Source organism: Herpailurus yagouaroundi, unplaced genomic scaffold, assembly GCF_014898765.1.
Source record: "Herpailurus yagouaroundi ecotype Mexico unplaced genomic scaffold, PumYag 207, whole genome shotgun sequence".
NCBI classification, from domain to species: domain Eukaryota; kingdom Metazoa; phylum Chordata; class Mammalia; order Carnivora; family Felidae; genus Herpailurus; species Herpailurus yagouaroundi.
In genome coordinates, this window is record NW_024412438.1 from 892,210 (window position 1) to 914,926 (window position 22,717).

The 22,717-nt window shown below is 47.5% G+C and overlaps 1 protein-coding gene and 1 pseudogene across 3 annotated transcripts in view; one reads left to right on the forward strand and one right to left on the reverse strand.

Moving 5' to 3' along the window:
* DCAF8 (DDB1 and CUL4 associated factor 8) overlaps nucleotides 1–22,717 on the forward strand; it is a 41,125-nt gene that overhangs the window by 12,408 nt on the left and 6,000 nt on the right. For all 3 annotated transcript variants that reach the window (XM_040452455.1, XM_040452453.1, XM_040452454.1), the window contains exons 3-10: nucleotides 1,318–1,392; nucleotides 4,620–5,293; nucleotides 6,228–6,368; nucleotides 7,875–7,969; nucleotides 12,963–13,073; nucleotides 20,519–20,591; nucleotides 21,067–21,124; nucleotides 21,621–21,728. In XM_040452455.1, the coding sequence (XP_040308389.1) occupies nucleotides 1,344–1,392; nucleotides 4,620–5,293; nucleotides 6,228–6,368; nucleotides 7,875–7,969; nucleotides 12,963–13,073; nucleotides 20,519–20,591; nucleotides 21,067–21,124; nucleotides 21,621–21,728 (1,309 nt within the window). In that variant the 5' untranslated portion in view covers nucleotides 1,318–1,343. The remainder of the gene's footprint in view (nucleotides 1–1,317; nucleotides 1,393–4,619; nucleotides 5,294–6,227; nucleotides 6,369–7,874; nucleotides 7,970–12,962; nucleotides 13,074–20,518; nucleotides 20,592–21,066; nucleotides 21,125–21,620; nucleotides 21,729–22,717) is intronic.
* LOC121015512 (40S ribosomal protein S25-like) lies at nucleotides 15,892–16,449 on the reverse strand (annotated as a pseudogene).

A 22,717-nucleotide genomic window follows, 5' to 3' on the forward strand; every position in this document is an offset into this window, starting at 1 on the left:
GCCTTTTGTCCAGGCACTGAAAGGGCTTCACAAAATTCTAGTCTGAATAATATTATTCTTCGCTCTTTGGAATTTGCTCGAGGTGGGAGTGAGGCTCTGTAAAAATAATGAATGTGTTCTAGTGGCATAAGAGGAAAAAAAGCTAGGTACCCCGGTTCCCAGACAGAGCTTTGCCGAAAAGGTAAATCTGGTGAAAGTTGGTGGAGTTAGGTGCAATAATGTTTGCTGTTTTATGAAACGGACTGAGATGGAAATGTCACCCTCTTCTTCCCCAGCTTTGTACTCGGTGGCTTGCTTGTAAGAGGAAGAAAGAAACCTTAGGTTCTTTCTTGGGGGCAAGGCGCTCCTTGCTCCTGAATTCTAATTCGGCTTTGCTTCTTGTCGTCCTTAGTTAATGTCTGTGCCTGTAAGTTTGAAGCTAGGCATCTGAGCAAACAAAGCCCAAGCTCTCGCCCCAAGAGCTTGGTCTCTTCTGTCTCTGTTGACTTGTGTGTAAGATGATATTCAGAGTCTGGCCCTCTGCTTCATGTTATGAAGACGGTGTTTCATAAAATTTATGGACACACCTGACTGAATTTACAGCAGAAGATTCCTGCCTGGAGGGCAATGCTGAAGCTAGCTTTTTGTGTTAAGGCTCTGCTTGCAGTACCTGTCACTGGATATATGCCTGCTGGTTCAGGTTTTATTTCAGTTCTTCCTTTCCATCTGAAAAATCATTGCCAGTTAGTTACTCAGGTAAAGAGATAGCAGTTGACCTCCCAAAGATATTGTCTCTTTATGGAATTTAGACATGGGGGAGGGGGGCCTGATAGGATTTTCAGCAGCTGAGAAGCCCTGTTGAGCACAGACTCAAAAAGTTTTTTTTTTTAAAGCTTTAAAAAAAAAAGTTCACTTATTTTGAGAGAGAAAGCAGGAGTGGGGGAGGGGCAGAGAGAGAGAAGTAGAGAGAGAATCCCAAGCAGGCTCCGTGCTGCCAGCACAGAGCCCAGTGCGGGACTCAATCGCACAAAACAGGAGATCATGATCTGAGCTGAAATCAAAGAGTCGGACGCTTAACCGACTGAGCCACCCAGGTGCCCCCCAAAATATTTTTTTAAAGTAATCTCTACTTTAAACCCCCAACATGGGGTTTGAACTTAACAACCCCTATATCAAGTGAGAGTCACATGCTCCAGGGACTGAGCCAGCCAGGCACCCCTCAAAAAGTCATTTTTATGAAAACGATAAAGGCTGTGCGTTGTTAAATCTCCTGTCCCTTTTCTCTTCTCTCCCAGACTATTTCCTAATTGTTTCCTTTTCTTCCTCTCCTAAATGCAGGCTGGCTACGGTAAACATCGTTCAAGATGTCCAGCAAAGGGAACGGCGCAGAAGGCAAAACAGACTTGGCCAACGGTAAGGGGCCACCTGAGGGTCTCCTCCTCCCCCAGGGAAAGTGGAGGCCTGGAGTTTAGTGGAGGGAAGGACATCTTTCCTAAGAGTGGACCTTTCCTGCGCTGTTTTGTGTGTAGGAAACAAGGAGTTGTGGGAAGGTGCGTTTCCCCACTTGTGATGGGAGGTCTCTTTCTGTGGTAGCTTATAGTTCGATAGAGCTAGTGGACGACAGACGGAGTTACAGCCTGGACCGACTGGAGTCAGGGCTTGCTTGCTTTGCTTTGTAGGGTGTTGGCAAGTATTAAATCACTGGGTCGAGGGCAGGTTTGAAGGTAGAATGTCGGGATTTTGACATGGGTTATTCAATCAGTGCTTGAACCCTGAGCCAGCTTCTTTTTTTTTTTTTTAATTTTTTTTTTCAACGTTTATTTATTTTTGGGACAGAGAGAGACAGAGCATGAACGGGGGAGGGGCAGAGAGAGAGGGAGACACAGAATCGGAAACAGGCTCCAGGCTCTGAGCCATCAGCCCAGAGCCCGACGCGGGGCTCGAACTCACGGACCGCGAGATCGTGACCTGGCTGAATTCGGACGCTTAACCGACTGCGCCACCCAGGCGCCCCCTGAGCCAGCTTCTTAACTGAGAAATGTCCTTCAAATGCATAGAATTGGGCAGCACAAGAGTCTAGCGTTCCTCAACACCTTGCGGGCCAGGACTACAGGCTAAATTCTAGTTGATGTGATTGGTGGAACAGTGAAGCGGAGTAAGGAAAAGTGAGATTTTTAAAAAATGCTGTGAGGGGCGCCTGGGTGGCTCAGTCGGTTGAGCGTCTGACTTCAGCTCAGGTCATGATCTCATGGTCCATGAGTTCGAGCCCCGCGTCGGGCTCTGTGCTGACAGCTCAGAGACTGGAGCCTGTTTCAGATTCTGTGTCTCCCTCTCTCTCTGCCCCTCCCCCGTTCATGCTCTGTCTCTTTCTGTCTCAAAAATAAACGTTAAAAAAAATAAAATTAAAAAAAATAAAATAAAATAAAAAATGCTGTGTATTGCTCCTTTGTTCCCTTCTTATCATTGCTCTTCATTCATCTTCTTTCTGTAAAAGACAGTGGTTCAGATTTTTTGCTGGGCTTAATTGAAAAGTTCAGGGTTCTAGAGTGGTTTGGAATTTGGCTGTTAGCCAGATCGGGGATTAGCGGGCTATGGCCAGCAGACCAGATCCAGCCTGCCACTGTTTTTGTAAAGTGTGTTGGAACACGGTCACGTCCCATTCATTCACATGGTGCTTACGGGTCCTTTTGTGCCGTAACAGCGGCATCGCGTACTTGCGACAGGGCCCTTTGTAGAAAAAATTTGCCAGCCTCTGGGCTAGATCTTGGTCATCGACTGTTCGGGTCATCTTGCTGAGCTCGCGATTTGCTCTGGCCCTTAACTTAATCTGGTAGAGCCCCCAAGTCATCTTGATTTGTTAATCATAATTTTAACAGTAAATGCTAGGATTTTCGGCGTTTACATCTTCCTTCTGCGTAGAAGCGAAAGTGTGGTATTTCGTCCTTTCTCACCACTCCCAGTTTCAAAGCCAATTGTGTGTCAGAAACCACAACTACTGATCTTTCTCAGCATCCACAGCGGTCTCAGCAAATGTAGTTCCTAGGAGAAAATTGCTGCACTTTTCCCCCATTTCTTCCAGTTCCTGCACCACTTGTTTTCATGCTGGGATCTTAGTTGGGGTGCTTTTTTGAAAAGAGCTGTTTATGTGTCTCCCAGCCTTCTGTCACTGCTTGAACCAAAGTGCTTGTATTGTTCATCTGTTTTCTGTGTTGGGTTTTGCCTCAGAGTTCGTTGTGAAGGGGTTCCGTTGCCACAAAGATTTTTAGAAATTGCCGCTCTGCTCCAGGTGACTAAGCGGTCAGGCACTGCTTTGAACCCTTTAAACGTCATTGTGGGGTTGGATAGCTCATACCAGAGTCGCCCATCGCTGGTCTGCTTTTCCTAACAGCCTTTACTTCTGGTAAGGTAAAATTTGGCGTCATCAGGAAAGGAGGCCGTGAACAGTGTTCAAAATCCTCATTCCCTCCTTCCTTTCTTCACACCTCGGCTTCAGTGTGGAAGCTGTGGCCGTATTGGCTCTAGCACATTGCCAGAGTGCTCGCTGAAATAAGATCTGGCTGTCGTTGGGAGAATGCAGTGTCTCGTTGTCAGGGGTTAGATCGCTCCAAGTGGCCCAGTTCTTTTATGGCCACCAACATGGCAGACTGAAAAACGTGGTGAACTTCCCTTCCCGGGTGCCACTCTGGTAGCGTTGCTTGTCATCAGTTTTGCGTGTGCTTCCTGGTAAAACTCTACCTCAGGGTAGAGTTCCAATAACTAGATGTAGTGTTTATTTTATAATATAATATTTATATTTATTTATTTAATAATTATAATTATAATTATATAATTATAAATATAAATTATAAATATAAATTATATAATTATAAATATAAAATAGAATTATAAAATAAATATATTTAATATATTTATAATATAGTGTTTAACGTTATTAAATTAATGGAAGTTATTAGAACACATTTATTAGCGAACAGCGAACCAGGAACCCAGGACCACAGTTACCGCATGTCCCTTCTACCTCCTTCTGGATTCTTAGTGGACTTTAAGACCTCAAGGGAAGAAACTGGGATTTAGGAGGTGGGAGGTGGTGGTACTTCCTTGAAGTAGGAAATCGTTCTTCTCTACCCCCACTGTCAGAATGATTTTAATCTGTTATTTTCTGCCTTCCTCTAAGAAGATGGAGGTGCCAGCTGTTGCTGGGAATGGCTGTTCTTTTTTTTTTTCCTATTTGACTTAATTGTTTGCTGTGCTTGATAGACGTGTGTCCAGCAGAACAGAGCTTAAGGTAGTTGTATCGGATGTACTTGGACTCAACCTGGCTGTGCTTTGCTAGAGGGAGGCGGTGGCGGGGGGGGGGGGAGTTATCAGACTCTTGGGCTGCCCTGTGGTTCTTCACTTGGGTTGAAGCACCTTTGTTTGCATGTGGCTTTGATCTTAATCTTTCCAGTTCCTTGTCCTGTACGAGACTCCCCCCTCAGAAGGTCTTTATGGTAAGCACTTGAACAAAAGCACGTTGACCAGAGTTGGTTTCTGGATCGTTAGGCGTGATGATTTCTTGGACCGAGGAGGAAACATCCTTCTGATCACTCTCCCGTTTCCTTGTTTTCCCCCTCGCCCGCCCATTCCTCACTACCATGCAGGAAGCCTGTCTAGCAGTCCAGAGGAGATGTCTGGCGCTGAGGAGGGGAGGGAGACATCCTCAGGCATTGAAGTGGAAGCCTCAGACCTGAGCTTGAGCTTGACTGGGGATGATGGTGGCCCCAACCGTGCCAGCACAGGAAGCCGGGGTACAGATACGGAGAGCTCAGGTGAAGACAAGGACTCTGACAGCATGGAAGACACTGGCCATTACTCCATCAACGACGAAAACCAAGTCCATGACCGCTCAGAGGAAGAAGAGGAAGAAGAGGAGGAGGAGGAGGAAGCGCACCCTCGGCGCCGTGTCCAGCGGAAGCGGGCCAACCGTGACCAGGACTCATCAGATGATGAGCGGGCCCTGGAGGACTGGGTGTCTTCGGAGACATCCGCCCTGCCTCGACCTCGGTGGCAAGCCCTTCCTGCCCTTCGGGAGCGGGAGCTGGGTTCTAGCGCCCGCTTTGTCTATGAGGCTTGCGGAGCAAGAGTCTTTGTGCAGCGTTTCCGCCTGCAGCATGGGCTTGAGGGCCATACTGGTTGTGTCAACACCCTGCACTTTAACCAGCGCGGCACCTGGCTGGCCAGTGGCAGCGATGACCTGAAAGTGGTGGTTTGGGACTGGGTGCGGCGGCAGCCAGTGCTGGACTTTGAGAGCGGCCACAAAAGCAATGTCTTCCAGGTGAGGCAAGGGGGCAGGACGGCCACTGGGAAAGTCAGGCAGGAGTTAGACAAGCCTGAGGTGCTTGGAGCGGGAGCAGACAGTGAGTCTGGACTGGCCTCAGGGCCCAGTCGTGTCGTGGCTCCCTTGATCACTTAGAGGAGTTAAATACGCTGAAAGAGCCATGACCGCCTTTCGTTCTTCCCAAGCCTGGTGGCGGTCAGAAGCCTCGTTATAGGTCGGGTGCTTGGAAGTCATCAGGAAGGTACTCAGGGGACCCTGGTAGAAGGCATCCATCTAAGAGCAGAGGCTCTTGAGCCAGACGGGGTTCCCATCCTGGCCCTGCCCCCTCGCTAGCTTTGTGATCTTGGGCAAATTCTGTAATCTCCGGCTTCAGTTTGTGTATCTGTAACGTGGAGCTAGTAACAGGATCGTGAGGATTAATACGGAAGCTGAGCAGTCTAGAATCCTGTCTTGTACTTAATAAACGTTTGATGAATATCTGTTAGTATTGTCCTTCTCGTTTACTCATCAGCCTCTCCATCATACTGCAACTAGCATTGATTCCTGGGTGGGAGCTCTTCTGCGGAGAGAAGGCACTGGTTGCCTTTGTAACAAGTTTCCCTTTGCTTCCTGAATCAAGATAGACTTTCCTCCTCTTTTCCTTACGGTTCTCCCCTCGTAGGCGTAGCCCTAGTTCACCTGAGCACTAATCCTGTGCCAGTTCAGCCTTCCAGAGTCACCTGCAATGCCATCTTCTATCAGAAGGTTTTCCTCCCTCTTCTTTAACTCTTGGAAGAAACGGGATTTGAGCCAAGGGTATAAGGCTAGGAGAGCCAAGTTTCCAGCCGATGCCCAACAGAAGGGATGGGGTGGGGCCGTTATCCCGTTTTTCCCTCTCAGATTCACCTCCTCAATTTCTTTTGTGTATCCCTTTTTGTCATTAACGTTCCAGGCCAAGTTCCTTCCTAACAGCGGTGACTCCACCCTGGCCATGTGTGCCCGTGACGGGCAGGTGCGGGTAGCAGAGCTGTCTGCCACACAGTGTTGCAAGAACACGAAGCGTGTGGCGCAGCACAAGGGAGCGTCCCACAAGGTAAGTAAGCTCTCGCCCCCACGGTTGTGTGGTCCAGCTCCTCAGCCCCGGATCTCAGCCAAGGCCTTCGTAGATCTCTGCCCATTGTGTCCCTTCTGTTGTGGACACCTGCCTCACTTCTCTCAGTCCTAAAATTTGTAGCTGGAAAGGGAGAAAAAGCAGCCACAGCCACCCTAAACTTCTTGGAAGGCAAGTGTTTGAGAGCTCTCTGGATTTTGCACGTGTGGCATTCAGTTGATGAAGCCGAAGCCGACTCACGGTTCCTTTGGAAATCCTTGAGGTCTCCTGCGGCTTCCAAACTTCTTAAATCTACTTCGATTGTATCTAGAACATCTTAACGGCGCCAAAGCCCTAGTGGTCGGCTGCTCGCATGTGAGAGCACCAACTTTTTGCCCAGGTCTCAGGGCACAGACAGCACTATTTCTGGAAGCCCTATTTAGAACTGGGAATATAGGACAGACAGTCATGGGGGCAGCCAGTGAGGAGCTGCGAGCTGCCTAGTCTCAGAGTGGTCATACTGTGGGAGGAGAGTGGCCCGCTTTTACAAACCCTAAGCTGATGCGTATCCTTTTCTAGCCCAAATGGCTCGGAAAATATGAAAATTACCTATTTCTTTGATTCTTAAGCCTACCCCAAACCTGCTAGTTAGCTAATTTTCGGAACTACGATGTAAGAGAGTGACACTTGGGCACCATTTTTCTGCCCGCCCGAGAGTGGAATTGATTCTGAGAATGAACGTTAATGGCTGACGTTTTTCTTTGGTATTGTTACTCAGATCCCTTGAGGACTTAGTTGAAAAAGCAAAACTCCTGTCCTCTCGACTTGTATGGGATCAACAAGCTCTAACTAATTCACACACAACAAGAGAGAATGGGTTTATTAGTTCTTTTCCTGGGGTTTTATAACAAAACAGCGAGGCAGGTTTCTCGCTTAGGTGTTAGTTAGTTAGTTAGTTATGGGACAGAGGGCACAAATGAGTGAGGGGCAGAGAAAGAGAAAGAGAGAAGTTGGGGCTCACCTGGGGCTTGTGTTTTACCCAAAACAGGGCTCATGCTCACCCGAAGCAGGGCTTGAGCTCACCAGATGTGGAACTAGAACTCATGAACTGTGTGAGATCATGACCTGAGCCCAAGTCAGATGCTTAACCACTGAGCCACCCAGGCGCCCTCTTGAGATACTTAAAATGCAGTCCTTCCCGGGGTGCCTGGGTGGCTCAGTCAGTTAAGCATCCGACTTCGGCTCAAGGGTCATGATCTCACAGTTCATGAGTTAGAGCCCCCCTTCAGGCTCTCTGCTGTCAGCATGGAGCCCAGTTCAATCCCCCGTCTCCCTCTCTCTCTCTGCCCCCCCCACTTGTGCACGCACACACACACTGTCTCTATCAAGAGTAAATATTAAAAAGTAAATAGTAAATAAAATGCAGTCCTTCCTAAAGATAAAGGAATAAACTAGATGGCCCTGATTCTAATCTGTAGAAATCTCATGCTTTCTTTTTTTCTCCTTCAGTTGGCCCTGGAACCGGACTCTCCCTGTACGTTCCTGTCTGCAGGTGAAGACGCCGTTGTTTTCACCATTGACCTCAGACAAGACCGGCCAGCTTCGTAAGTGTAGCAGTAGATATTTTTACATCACTGGACCTCTTGGCCTTGAAAGTACCCTACGTGTCCTAGGTAATACCCACCTCTCCGGTCAGTCTCCAGAGTCCCTCTGTGCCTATGCTAAGAAGCAGATTGAGGTTTAGGGCAATTCCTCACTTCTTTGTTGTTGTTTGTCTGTTTCTCAGCAGTGTAGCACTGTTCATGTGTACTTTTATTTCCAGAACGAGATTCAGTCATCTTACGTGTGAGCTTGAATACCTTGTTGATCTCCTCTCCGTTCACTTGGGTGCCACTCAGCTCACCCACAGGAAGCACATCACCCTGCAGGGCAGCTGAGAGATACGGTCCTATGTAGTTTTCAGTTATTTATAGAAACATGTAAACAAATGATAAATCTTGAACAAAAATATTGGTAGCTATAATAGAGTTCTGTCTTACCACAGCTCATTTATACATGAATTTGAGACTCGTGATTAATGATTAAACCCTTATCAGCTATGTGATCTCATAGAAGGAACATAGCATCTTGCTTGGATCTGGACAGACCTGGGTCAGATTGCGACTCAGGCACTACTAGTTACGACCTATCTGACTTTTCTGAACCTCTGTTTCTTCTGTCTGACTTTGGGCATAATCAGTATATCTTACTCTCTTGTCTCTGAGGGTTATTGATAAAGGTGCTTGAAGCCCCAGCATAGTGTCTGGCACTGTGTTTGGAACTGATTATATTATGGCTGCTAATTATTTTACTGTGTTAAAATTTTAGTTCTTATAATAAACAAGTACATCTTGTTTAAAAATTTCAAATAATAAAGTATGTGGGCAAAATGTATATGATTCTTCATGCACATCTCCCCCACCCCCACTTTTCTAGCTATTGGTAACCGTTGTTAAAAATTTTGGAATACCTTTCCAATCCTTTTTTATACTTTTATGTATCTTAATATATACATATATGTTTCATCCATGTATATATACACGTACATACACGTAGGATTCTGCAATTTGCTTTTTTCATGTTATAATGTGTTTTTGGAGTTCTTGCTACATCAGACCATAAAGGTCTACTTTACAGCTTTGGTGTAATACAGTTTATTTAATTGCTACCTTGTTGATGGATTATCTAGATTTTTTTATTGTCTTGTTAGTCTTAAAAATCATAACAAATTTTGGGGTGCTTGGCTGGCTCACTCAGTAGAACATGGGACTTTTTTTTTTAAATGTTTATTTTGAGAGAGTGCGCGCGCGCACACACACACACACACAGACACACACACACACACACACACACACACACACACACACACACACAAGAGCTGGGGAGGGGCAGAGAGGGAGAGAGAGAATCCCAAGCAGTCTCCACGCTGTCAGCACAGAGCCCAACTCTGTCAGCACATGAGCCGAATTCACGAATGTGAGATCATGACGTGAGCCAAAACCAAGAGTCAGACATCTACCAGACTAAACCACCCAGGCGCCCCTAGGGAATATAATCTTAAGGCTGATTATTATTAGACTTATTTTTATTTTATTTTTTCTTTCTTTTTATTTATCTTTTTAAGTAAGCTCTATGCCCACCATGGAGCTTGAACTCCCGACCCCAAGATCAAGTCATATGCTCTCCCGACTGAGCCAGCCAGGCACTCCAGACTTTTATTTTTAGAAAGGTCACTATAGAAAAGGTTGTCTAGAAAGTGGAAGAATTTAAAAAATGTTTTAGGCTTGTAGAAAGGATGTACTGTACTTCTATAAACCTTCAAGAGAATGAAGATTGGGAGATTATGGGTTTTACTGGAAGGTGAACAGGCCTGGGTGACAACAGATCTACCTTCTAGACTAGCTTGCAGCTGTTTAGTTGTGAGGAAATAAATTAATTTCTTGATCTGCATGTTTGTGGTTTTCATTTTAAAGTTCCAGAGTAGGGGCAGGGGGAGAAACGCAGAGGTGAAGCAAATGGGCTGAGTTTGTTCGGTCTGCTCTGGTAGAGAGCTGTGAGGCAGGTGGGAGAGAGCTTATCCTGTGCGTCAGGTCCTAGGAAAACCACTGTGAGGCCACAAGGAGTTGGGAGCCCAGTACTGGGCAGAACAGATGAGTGTGTTAGCTTACTGGACTTGGAATGAAATGATGTACACGGTGGCTCTGGTGTGAGCAGTGATAGATGGGGAATGTAGGAGAAACTTCATGTAGGAGCAGGCCCAGATTCTGGATTTGGGGAATCAGGGACTGTGAGTTTTCAAAAAGTTTTTGCTTTAAGGATTGAAATAGTAGCGGAAAGCTTGACTGAGGTGGGGAGCTGAATGGCTGGAAAATCCAAGCTATTCTTAAGTTTAAGCTGGTGTGTGAACATCCACTTACATCAGAGACGTTTTTGTGTGAAGCTGGCGTAAGGGGAACTTTTACGTATTTATGCTAGCTGCGTCTCTGGAAGCTGGTGGTATTGGCCGACCTCTTAGGAAAAGAGTTGGCTTTGGAGCTGTGGATGGGATATTCGTTTAGCCAGTGGCAGCCAGTTTGAGATCTTCTTCAAAGGAATTCTTTGGTTTGACTTGTAATTATTTTCCTGTTTTTTTAATTTTTTTGCTGGAACATACCTGCTTATTAAAAAACTGCAAATTTTATAGCGAAACTTAGTAAATTTGTTTCCTGTGTTTTTGTGTGCTGCCTCCTCCTAATGTGAAAAACATTTTTCCCCCTGCTGCCATCGCGATTAATCATTGAAACAATTTTTTTTTAAGTTTTTATTTAAGTAATCTCTACACCCAACATGAGACTCGAACTCACGACCCCAAAATCAAGAGTTGCATGCTCTTTCGACTGAGCCAGCTGGGTACAAGATTAATCATTTTTATAGCACATCTGCTAGTTCCCCAGAGGGCCCAAGGTACTCTGCATTTATCCACCGGGAGAGAGAATTCTTTGTTTCAGGTGAATAAAGTGAAGCATTAGAAAGATTGAGTTCTGTCAGGATTACAGGACAGTGAAGCCCTATTTCATAATCTGTCCCTTTTTTTTTTTTTTTTTAAGTTTATTTATTTTGAGGTGGGGAGAGACAGAGAGAGAGGCAGAGAGAGACTCCAGCTCGCACCCAGAGAGCACCATGTGGGGTTCACACTCCCAAGCTGTGAGATCAGGACATGAAGTGAAGTCAAAAGTCGAAAGCTTAACCGACTGAGCCACCCACGTGTCCCCAGGTTTCTTCCTTTTGCTTCCACGTGCTCACCTTTATATTTGTCTGACCCTCTCCTTCTGAAGGTCCAAACTGCTGAGGAAATGGAATGGTCCTGTGAAAAGCAGCATCTGCTCGTTTTCCCCGTCTACAGCCCGATTAGACGGGGCACCCGGGTGGCTCGGTCGGTTAAGCGTCCAGCTCTTGATCTTGGCTCAGGTCATGATCTCTTGCTTCATGAGTTTGAACCCTGTGATGGGCTCTGAGCTGACAGTGCATAGCCTGCTTGGGATTCCTTCTCCTCCCCGCCCCCGTCCACTTGTGTGCTCTCTTTCAAAAAAACAAAAACAAATGATTAGAGCTGTCTCTTCTCCACTGCTGGTTTTATTCCTTAAACTCTTTTTGGAGTGTTTTCTACCTTGTGTTTTTGAGGTTGTGTATGTGTGTGTATTTCCTAATGACATTCATTTTTCATGATTTCCATCTACTGTTTTAATGAAAGGTTACAGAGGTTTTAAAATCAAGTAAAATCTCTCCACTTTGCGTAGCGCATTTCTAGGCTGGAGTGACTTTGACCAGGCAGAGAGGATGCTAAAATCATTTCTTTACCAAGAAACTCGTTGTCATGGTTATATTTCTTTCAGTTTCCATAGCAACAAGATGAGCAAAACTCTAGAATTAAAAACGAAAGCTAGAACCCAGCCCTTTCCTTCCCAGTCTTTCATTTCCTGTAAATTTACTAATCTCTGTGATGTCACATTTGACTGGCTGGACACTTAGACCTGGGAAGCCGTAGTGCCACCTTTAAGCTGGGACAGAATAGAATTATTTAGTCCGAGCCTTCTGGCTACAACCTCAGAATTTTAGAGAGTTTCCTCAGGACCCCAGTACCCTCCTAAGGACTGCCTTTTGTGGTACAATCAGAGGAGTAATTTAGAGAGGATTAGCCAGCCTTGTAGACAGCTGTCTTCTTAGGAATCTCCTCTCCTAGCTCACTTCGGGTAAAGGAAGAATGCTGGTTTCCTCCGGGCTGTCCCTGTGCCAGGAAACTGTGGCTTGTCAGTCTTCAGTGTGCATGTTTAGAGCTGGGTTGTGACACTTCTGTGGAATCCGGGAGACAGATTTAACCCTAAGGTCCCTTCTGGCCACTGTTTTCATGATTGGTCCTCTTGCGGACTGCTCCCAGATGATTGGGAGGGTGTTTTTATCTAGGACGGGAAGGTGTGGGCAGGGTCGTCATGTTGGGCTCCAGCTAAACTGACACTACCTGGGGAGCAGTACTTTTGCGTACGTGTACCTTACATGTCTTGGGGAACGCCGGAAAATGACTTCACTACGCATTTGTTTTTCCATTCCTCAAAGTAGCATTTATTAAATATACGTGGAAGTGATTTTGTCTTGTTCTTGTTCCAGTGTTCAAAACTAACAAAACCACTTTTTCCGTTTCTAAGTTTTTATTTATTTATTTATTTATTTATTTATTTGGAGAGAACATGCACAAACATGTGAGTGGGGGCGGGGGAGGGGGGAGGGGGAGAGAGAGAGAGAAAGAGAGAGAAAGAAAGAATCCCAAGCAGGCTCGTCGCTGTCAGCTCAGTGCCTATCACCGGACTTGAACTCATGAATCGTGAGATCATAACCTGAGCAGAAATCAAGAGTCAAATGCTTAACCGACTGAGCCTCCTGGTGCCCCGAGACCACTTTTTTCTTTCTTTCTCAATCAGAATCTGGTTTCTTCGTAGCTTTGTCTGCATTACTCTCTGCTCTCTCTTGCCATGACCATCTGGGTATTTTCGAGAATATAACTTTTCTACTTTTCTACTCTTAAAGGAAACTGGTGGTGACAAAAGAGAAGGAGAAGAAAGTGGGGCTCTATACGATCTATGTGAATCCTGCCAATACCCACCAGTTTGCAGTGGGTGGACGAGATCAGTTTGTAAGGTGAGTCTGGCTCCTTTGTGTCTCTGAGGAGTTTGAGACTTGACGCATTGGCTGCCGCCAAGTGTCTCTTGTGGGAATGTGTGAATGGCCTAGGAATCCACTGCCTGCCATCTTGAGTTTTTTATCGCCTTCCAAAGAGTTTAAGCTCCTTCTGAGGCATTCTGTTCCCTAATGTAACAGTCCTGATGTGGGGGGTGGGGGGTAGCTTACCATATTATAGAGATGATCAAGTTTTAAAGAAGTTTGATAAATTGGCCAAGGTCCCTACAGAGCAGCTGAGACATAAACCCAGGTTTACTAGCAAATCCTCTATTGGTAAATATTTTCCACCATTTTTCATGTATAAGTTAACATGTACTAAAAATTTTGAATGGTTTCGCATACAGATCTGAGTGGGAGTTCTCACTGTGAACTCAGGGTTTTTGACTCCCACCGTCATGAACCAGTTTTCTTTTTTCATAGTGATCCCTTCGTCACTGTGAACATTTGCTATAACACTTGCTGTTGAGGCCCATCCTAAGGAAAACCAGACTTCAGAGATTCAGTGCTCACGTGCACCACTTAGCTTCCTTCTAGCCCTTCGTCACAAAGTTAGTCACGTCACAAAACCCCTACCCAGTTGGCCTGCGTGAACTATATTTCTGTGGCTATACCATCCCCCTTTGCTGAGTGATCATCAGTTTAAAAGGGAGGAGACAGAGGATCACTAGGAAAATAAATGACTTTTTGCTTTCCTGGTGGTGGGTGGAAAGCATTATCTTCCTTTTTCAACAAAAACTCATTTTTGTAACTGTATTCTGAAATTAATTTCATTGATAAGTGTCTTGGGGATAGATTCAGTTTTTAGAAATGCATGAGAGATGACCTTCCCTTGTTCAAGAATCCTGCCACAAGAGAATTGGGCAACTTTGTTACTCTCTACTTCCTGTTTCCCTCGCTTTTCAAATTCCTGTCCTTTATTCACCAATAACAGATACATAGTGGTAGTTTTTGTTTTGTTTTGTTTTTCAAATAAGAAGCAGTTGATAAACAGGGGTTGGAGTTGTCAGAACGACCAGGTGGTGCCTCCTGCAAATGGGGCATTTACTGAAATTCCTGATTTGGATTTCCTGCCCAGAGCCCTGGATTGCTTGAAAAGTCAGTGTCTGTAGATAATTCACCCACTGGGCCTTGATGTTTGGAGGAGACTGAAGCAGTCGGCTTTATTGAGAACTGCAGTTGATAATGCCTTAATCCAAAGCTAATACTTGGCCATGGTTAGAGTAAAGCTGGAAATTAGTTTTAGCATTTCAGCACAAGGGGAAATACTTCGATTTTCTGTTTCTTACCAGCTTCAGTATCCCCTGTCCCTTTGTACATCCCAGATTCTGAGGAGATACGGGCTATTTACTTGGCAGAAGCCTGTGTGGGTTTTGAGGCCCCCTGACCCTGTGCAAGCAGATGGCCCTTGTAGCATCCCAGCTCTTCTCTGACGTTAGGGTCATCCCCAGTTTCTCTGGCACCTCTTTGGTTCAGCCAGTTGAATGTTTTGGGATTTCCCCATCAGAGCTCACCTTTTCGGTACAAATTTGAAAGTATCGTTACTGGATAGTTTACATCATACGCCAGTTGCTTTCATTCCTAGCCTAAAGGAATTCCTTCAAGGGAACACAGAGAAATAGCTTACGCATCCTCAAGGCCTTTGCATCATGAGTACAAAATTTTGGTTTAGTGTTGTGAGGGAGCGTTGAAAGGAAGCCTAGAGAGACATGCTTTTTGGTCTGTGAGCCCAAAAAGGTGGGGGAAGGAGGGGAAAGAAGGGAAAAAGTAGGCAAACGGAGATGGTGGAGGTGTGAGTGCCTCCTACTAAGTCTTGTTGGGGTTGGTTAACGAAGCGAAAGGCGTGAAGAAGAGGAGAATGTATCAGATGAATGAATCCTGTGGTGGTTGGTGGACAGGTAAATATATTGGTAAAGGACTTGGAGTGGGTAGATGGTCCCTTTGCCTCCCTGTCCTTGGGCTGATCTTCACAAAACAGAGAACACTAGATTGCCGGCAGGTGGCGGGAAAGAGGAGGTGAGGCGGGAAGAGAGAGACTATAACGTGACAGGTTGGTGGGTACCTGGAGGAGCGTGGAGGGAGGTAACATAAGGGTGCTGGGTGCTGAGGTCATGCCGAAGCCACTCTTTATCTGATTTAAAATGTGAAGGGCATAGAAAGACTCACTGCCGCGGAGATGTCACTTCTTCCCAACTGGATCTGCTGATTTGGTGCAGTTCTAATCAACATCCCAGCAAGTTATTCTATGGATAGTGACAAACCCTTTCTAAAGTTTATACAGAGAGGCAGGAGACCCATAATAGTCAACACGGTGTCGAAGGGCAAGAATGAAGCTGGAGGACTGACGCTACCCGATTTCAAGACTTACAGTAATGAAGATGGTGTAGTACTGGCAAAACAACAGACAGACAGATCAGTGGGCTAGACCAGAGAGCCCAAAAGTAGACCTGTGTGAGTGTAGTCCCCTTACCTCTGACAAATGACAAAGGAGTATAGGCAGTCCAGTGGAGCAGAAGTAACCTCTTCCACAGATGGTACTGAGACAGCTGGGCATCCACGTGTGGAAAAAAAGGGAATCTAGGCACACACTTTACACCCTTCACAAAAACTGACTCAGGTGGATCATAGACCTACCAGTAAAACCCCAAACTATAAAACTCTTAGGTGATCACGTGGGACAAAACCCAGATGACCTTGCTGGGGTATGGTGATGCCTTTTTACTTCAATTTTGATTTAATAAGTTTTTATTGTCTAAAGCGTACAGTTGGTGGGATCTATTCATGCGTCTTCACCAGCGGCTGGGGCATCTCCGTCCTTGGTGTTCCTGGTGTAAATAGCTTGAGCTCTGTACTTTGAAACCAGTTTGATAAATCCTTCGCTAAGGAGCTCCTGAGGGGCTGCCTTGGCCAGAAAACCTCAAATCCCCGGTGTCTCAGGACAGACAACAGCTAGAGTCTGAGCTTATGGTTAGGAATGGCCTTCCGGAGTTTGTCATGAGTTGCTTTGTCAAACAAGACCAGGTTATGGAGCTTGTCCCAAACTTTGCCTTTGGACACTTCTTTTTGGCTTTGCCCCCAGATTTGTTCACTGGGTCTTTGTCTTTTTTGGCCAACTTTTTGGCATCTTTCTTCTTCTCGTCGTCCTTGGGTGGCATTGCAAAGCTCAGAGAGCAGCGGGCACCCCTGTGGGCCTTGCTGAGATGTTGGACCAAAAGCGGTGACGCCTTTTCAGATACAACACCAGAGACACGGTTTGTGAAAGAAATAGTTGATAAGGTGGACTTTATTAAAATGAAAAACTTCTGCTCTGTAAAGGCACTGTCGAAGAGAATTAGAAAACAAGCCACAGATTGGGATTAAATATTTGCAAAAGACCTATCTGAGAAAAGACCGATGTTTAAAATACATAAAGAACTTTTAAAACTCAACGATAAGAAAACAGCTCAAAAAAAAATGGGTCAGAGACCTTAACAGACGCCTCACTGAAGAAGGTATATAGGTGGCAAGTAAATACATAAAAAGGTGTTCCACCTCTGTGTCATCGGGAAAATACATATCAAGCAACCAGAGACTGCTACAGAACACGGACCACAGCAAATGCTGGCAGGTATGTGGAGCCACGGGAACCCTAACAATTGCTGGGAATGCAAAATGGTACAGCCACGTTGGAAGACAGTGTGATTGTTTCTCATAGAACTAAACATGCTGTTCCGTTTGATCCAGCAGCCATGCTTCTTGGTATTTATCCAGAGGAGCTGAAAACTTCTGTCCAAAACGAAACCTGTACATGACGTGCATCACAGCTTTATTCATCATTACCAAAACTTGGGAACAACCAAGGTGTCCCTCAGTGGGTGAATGCATAAACTGGGACATCCAGATAATGGGATGGGATTCAGTGCTAAAAACGAAATGAGCTAACGAGGCACAAAAAGACATGGAGGGACATGAAATGCACATTACTAAGTAAAAAAAAAAAAAACAGTCTGAAAAGGCTACATACTATGCGATCCCAGCAACATGATATTCAGGAAAGGGCAGTAGACTCTATGAGTACAGTAAAAATACTAGTGGTTGTTACGGGAGAGGCGAGAAGAACAGGCAGGGCACAGAGGATTTTGGGGACAGTGACAGTGCTCTGTATGATACCATAATGATGGGTAGGTGTCATCATCCATCTGTCCAAACCTGTAGAAAGGACCACGTCAAGAGCGAGCCCTCAGGTAAACTGTGGACTTTGGGTGATCATGATGTGTGGGTGTAGCTTCATCCTTGGTAAGAGCAAACACAAACCACTCTGGTGGGTGTTGTTGATAATGATGGGGATCATGCTCGCGTGTGGACAGAGAGTGTATGAGAAATCTCTGTCAGCTCTCTCAACTTGACTGTAAGCCTGGGACTGCTCTAAAAAATAAAGTCTCTGCCATTTGAAATTTCTTCCTGTCCTATGCTCAGAAAATAAGGGAAAAATTCGTATTCATCTTTGTATCGGCGCTGTCTGGCTCAGTAATTGACAAGCTACACTGCCTGTTTTTTTCCTAAGTAAAGTTTTATTGGAGCACAGCCCTGGCTGTTCATCTACGGGTTATCCAAGGCTGCTTTTATGCTACAGTGGCAGAGTTCAGTAGTTGTATCAAGGACCAGGTGGCTTGTCAGCTTAAAATATTCACTATCTTGCCATTTAAGAAAAGGTTTACCAACCCCTAGTCTAGCTTCACAGCTAGAATATAGTAGTTTTTTTTTTTTTTAAGTTTATTTATTTTGAGAGCGAGAGCACATGCACGGGGGTGGGGGGGTGGGGGGGGCAGAGAGAGAGAGAATCCCAAGCAGACTCCATGCTGTCAGCACAGAGCCTGACATGGGCTTGATCCCATGAACTGGGAGATCTGACCTGAGCCAAAAATAAAGAGTCCAATGCTTAACCGGCTGAGCCCCCAGACGCCCCGTAGGATATAGTAGGTTCTTGATAAATACCGAAGAAAGGGGAAGGAATGTAAAGATTTCCTCATAAAGAGGAGGGGCAGAGCGCATTAGATACTGAGGAATACTGAATGGTCCATATACCAAAATATTGCATATTTAAATGTGTTTTACAGGGCACCTGGGTGGCTTAGTCGGTTAAGCGTCCGACTTTGGCTCAGGTCATAATCACAGGTCGTGGGGTTGAGCCCTGCATCAGGCTCTGTGCTGACAGCTCTGAGCCTGGAGCCTGCTTCGGATTCTGTGTCTCCCTCTTTCTCTGCCCCTCCCCTGCTCATGCTCTGTCTCTGTCTCTCTCTCTCAAAAGTAAATAAACATTAAAAAATAAATATGTTTTACTAATTTGCAGACTTACAAAGTTTACGATTGCTTAGTGACATTTAAGAATTGTTGGTTTAGTTTAGAGGGAAAAAATTGATTATCAGATGCTCTGTTTGTTGAAGAGTACTAATTAGCAATGTAGCAGTCTCCTATTTGTGGGTTTTTTTTTTTTTTTTTGATAGCTAGGGGAGGGGCAGAGAGAGAGGGAGACGCAACTAAGCAGGCTCCGCGATGTCAGCACAGAGCTGTACATGGGGCTCAAACCCACAAAACGTGAGATGGTGACCCGAGCCGAAACCAAGAACCAGACGCTTAGCCAACTGAGTCACCCAGGCACCTGTCCTATTTGTCTTTTCTTTATTCGGTGTTCGTTTGGCAAAGATTTTTGGGTAATTCTCAACGCAGGAGGATATTAAGCAAGAAATTGTGGAGAATAGAAGTATGTATCGATTCATTCATTTCTTCATCCAGTGTTTACTAAGCACCTGCTATGTGCTAGACACACACTTGACTAGACATACAGGGAGCATTCTGGAGAAACAGGTATGTAAGGATTAAAAATACTAAGTAACTTCCCAGGATTACTCATCTACTAAGTAGCGGAGTTAGTATTTGAACTCCGATTGTACGCCTCAGATGTGGTAGAAACCCTTTCACCATGCTGTTCTTTCTCACAGAGGAAATATTACAGACAAAATTAGCGTATCAGGTAGAGGGAGCAGTGTGTGTGGAGGTGAGAGAGTAAGGTTGCGACATGGTTTCTTCAGGGAAGCATCGCTTTCTTGTTTTGTTTTTGTGTAACGTGTAGGATCTTTTGAGAAGAGATGGAGGGTTGTATGTACTAAGGAGTTTGGACTTTATCTAGTAGAAAATACAGAGTCACTGAGTAGATTTTAAGCCGGGAATTTACACAAAATATTGCATTTTGGAATGATTCTGGTGATGACATGAGCAAGGAGGTCAGAAGGATACAAATAATCTCAGCGAAACCTCTCTCTAGGTTGCGGTTTCCCTATACAGAGGCTGGAGAGCCGAAGACCCGGCCTCTGGGGAACATGGGCATTTTGGAGAGACAGACAGACGAGCTCATGAACACCAGTTAGGGGCCGTCGGCCATCAAGGAAAGACACCGTTTGAGGGCAGGAGTGGTGAACGCTGTCGGGATGCGAGAGAGACGCCCCGAGACCCTGCTGTGGGTGGAGGCCGTCAGGTCCTGGTGACTTGAGCCAGACAAGTCTCAGTAGAGGGCTGAGGGCCGAGGCTGGACCGCAGTGGATTGAGAAGTGAATAGGGAGCGAGGAGGTGAAGACGTTGCTGCAGGTTGCTCTGCTTAGTAATTTGACTACAACAGGGAAGGGCAGAAAAGGCAGCGGTGGGGCCGGTCAGTGGAGGGAGGGTTTTTGGGAAGTGGGTGGACAGGCACGAGGAGGAGGTTGAAGAGTAGACAGACGGAATCAGGTCCTGCAGGGATGAAGTTAAGAGCAGCTGCGGAGAGGAGGCGCGGAGACTGGAGGAAACACGCCGCCGTGTGTGGTTTCTCCCGGATGTCCAGCGCCTGGCGGGACGCTCGCACACGACATCTGCCCCAGATGTTGGAATGGATGGTCGGAGGTTGGGTTGCAGAGATGAGGGAAGGGGACCGTGGTTGGATGGGAATGAGGGCGGGAGAGAGGACGTCTGGAGGAGATCCTGGTGTGGTGGGTGTTCGTAATTGCCACCGTGGGGAACGAGAGGGAGAACCAGCCAAGTAAGGGGCCAAGACGGGACTGAAGACCCGAGGACTTGCACGAGCCCGGCCTGGTAGCAGCGGACCCTGTTGGGGAGCTTTCGGTGGAAATCAACCGTAAGCGATTACAAGCTGGGTGAGGAGAGAAGCCGCTTCAGGCTGATGGGGTTTAGGATTACCACCTGGAGAAGAGCTAGGGTTTGGAAGGGGGTAGGAGAGGCGGGCCTTCAGGGAAGAGCGGGAGCCAGAAGCCTGGTTGGGGACTGTCCTTTATCTGTCCTGACCTCCCACTGGCTGTGGTTCCCGCCACCACGCATTGCAGCTCTTCAAGGGATCGGTTTGTAAGTTGTAACATCTCCGTCGTTTCCGCCCACGGCAGGATTTACGACCAGAGGAAAATTGACGAGAATGAGAACAACGGAGTGCTCAAGAAATTCTGTCCTCACCACCTGGTAAGGTTCACGAGGGGCCGGTGGTTCCAGGCTTCCCCGACTCAACCCCAAGGCTGTCCCCAAACTTGTCGGCCTGGCGGGTGGAGCTTGGACTTTGGCGTCAGACCCCTGGATTTGAATCCTGGCTCCACCACTTACTGGCTTCGCGGTCTCCGGCAGTCGCTTCACCTCCGTTAGCTAGGTTTTCTTAGCGACAAAGTGCGGAGGTGAAGATAACTGCCTTGCCCCGTGACGGTGGGGCTGAGTGAGATAGGGCGGATATAGGATGGCTGGCATCCTACAGAAGACGGCCAGCCGAAAGCCCTCTCCCCCGAGGCGGCCACGTGTCACTGGCTGTACTCCTGTCCGTCTCTCTCTTCCGCTCTCTCACTCTCTGGGAGAAGATGTAGGGGAGTTTGAAGGAAAACCTGTTTCCTGAAGGTGGTGTGACAAGTGGGGGGGTGGGGCATCAGTCAGTATCTGCTCCTTATTGCAGGTGAACAGTGAGTCCAAAGCAAACATCACCTGTCTTGTGTTCAGCCACGACGGCACAGGTACGTGCGCAGGGCCCGGCTCCGAGGCTGGCGCGCCCCCTCTGCCCAGGGAGCTGCCGGGCCAGTGAGGCGCGTGCCCTCCGGCGCTCACCGCCGTGCCCTGGCTCCGAGTGGAGCAGCTGGGGAGTAGTCGCTGCTGGTGAGCACACGAGCGGGGAGGACACAGCAGACGACCCCCGGAGGCGCCGGGCGCCACCCGCAGATCAGATTTCGCGGCGCCCGGGCTCCTTGCCTGAGCAGGTGCTCACGCCTTCGGCTCCTCCTCGAGTCAGTGGGTGTGACCTTCCTGAGCATCCTGCTACCCCTGGGTTGGCAGCGTGTTCTCAGTCTACCCTGGACACCTGACCTGCCTGCCGTTCCAACCGAGTGAGATGGGTGCCATCCCCGGGTATTAGGAGGGGGCACTACCGGCCAGAAGCTGCACCCCAGCCCCCGACTCCTGGTCCCGGCTGTTTTTCAGCCTTTGCCTTCACTACTGTCTGCTTGTTCTTGGCAGAGCTCCTGGCCAGTTACAACGACGAAGACATTTACCTCTTCAACTCCTCTCACAGCGACGGGGCCCAGTATGTGAAGAGATACAAGGGCCACAGAAATAATGCCACAGGTGAGGCTGTCTTTTAGTTTCCGTCCGGTGGCTTAGAGAACTGCAGTGTTTCGATCAGGTTGTACAGATAAGAACTACCTGAGGGACTTGGCAGGGGGAGGGTGTCCCTGATTAATCGGCCAGGGGTTTTCACGGGCCTGCTGTGCTCAAGCACGGAGGGCCCGAGGCCCCTCGATCCCTGCAGTGAGGTTACTTCCTCTGGGCGTAAGGAGACGTGGGTGACTATTTTTCCAGGCGACTACAGGCTTGTCGGGCTTGTCGGGGAGTCTGGGAAAGCCGTCCGCCGCCCGTGGTACCGAACTGCCTGAAATGGGGAGCTGCTCACTCTAGGGTGGAGGGGGCGGTGGGCCTCTGGGAGGAGCCAGAGGAGGAGGAGGGTGGTGCTGGGGGCTCTTCCCCAGTCTGCGGCGGGAACGGCCGTCTGGGTTCTGCGGGCGGCTGCCTAGCTTCGCCGTGCCACGGACGCACTGCCGACCTTTCGGAAATGCCGGAGCGTGGCTTCTGTCTTCAGACATCTGATTCAGCTGGCGTGGGGTACAGCGTGGTTGGAGTTCTTGAGAAGCTCCCTACTGGACTCTCGTGTACAGAAAAGTTGGGGTGGCCACGGCTCTGTTGCTGCCACCACTCCCAACAAGTATCTGTCATAATTTTGAGTTGGAGGGACGTGTCCTTTCCTTCCGAGCGAGTGAGAGCGGGAGAACTTGGGCTTGGAACTTAGTCCACGGGCAGCCAGGGCGAGGGTGCAGCCCCGTGCTCGGCGCGGAGCTTGGGCCCCCAGCTCCCCTAGCCACGTCCCAGAGTGGAGCCCTGTTGTTCAGTCTTGGGTACGGGCGCTTCTTACGGGCAGCTGTGGCATATTCCTCCGTCGTCCTTAGCCCCACTGCTGGCCCAGGAAGCACTGACGGGGTCCTAAGGAAGCACACAAACCAAGGATGGGCCGGGAGTTCGTGGAACAGGGCTGCCTAGTGGGGTGATTCAGGCCGGGACAG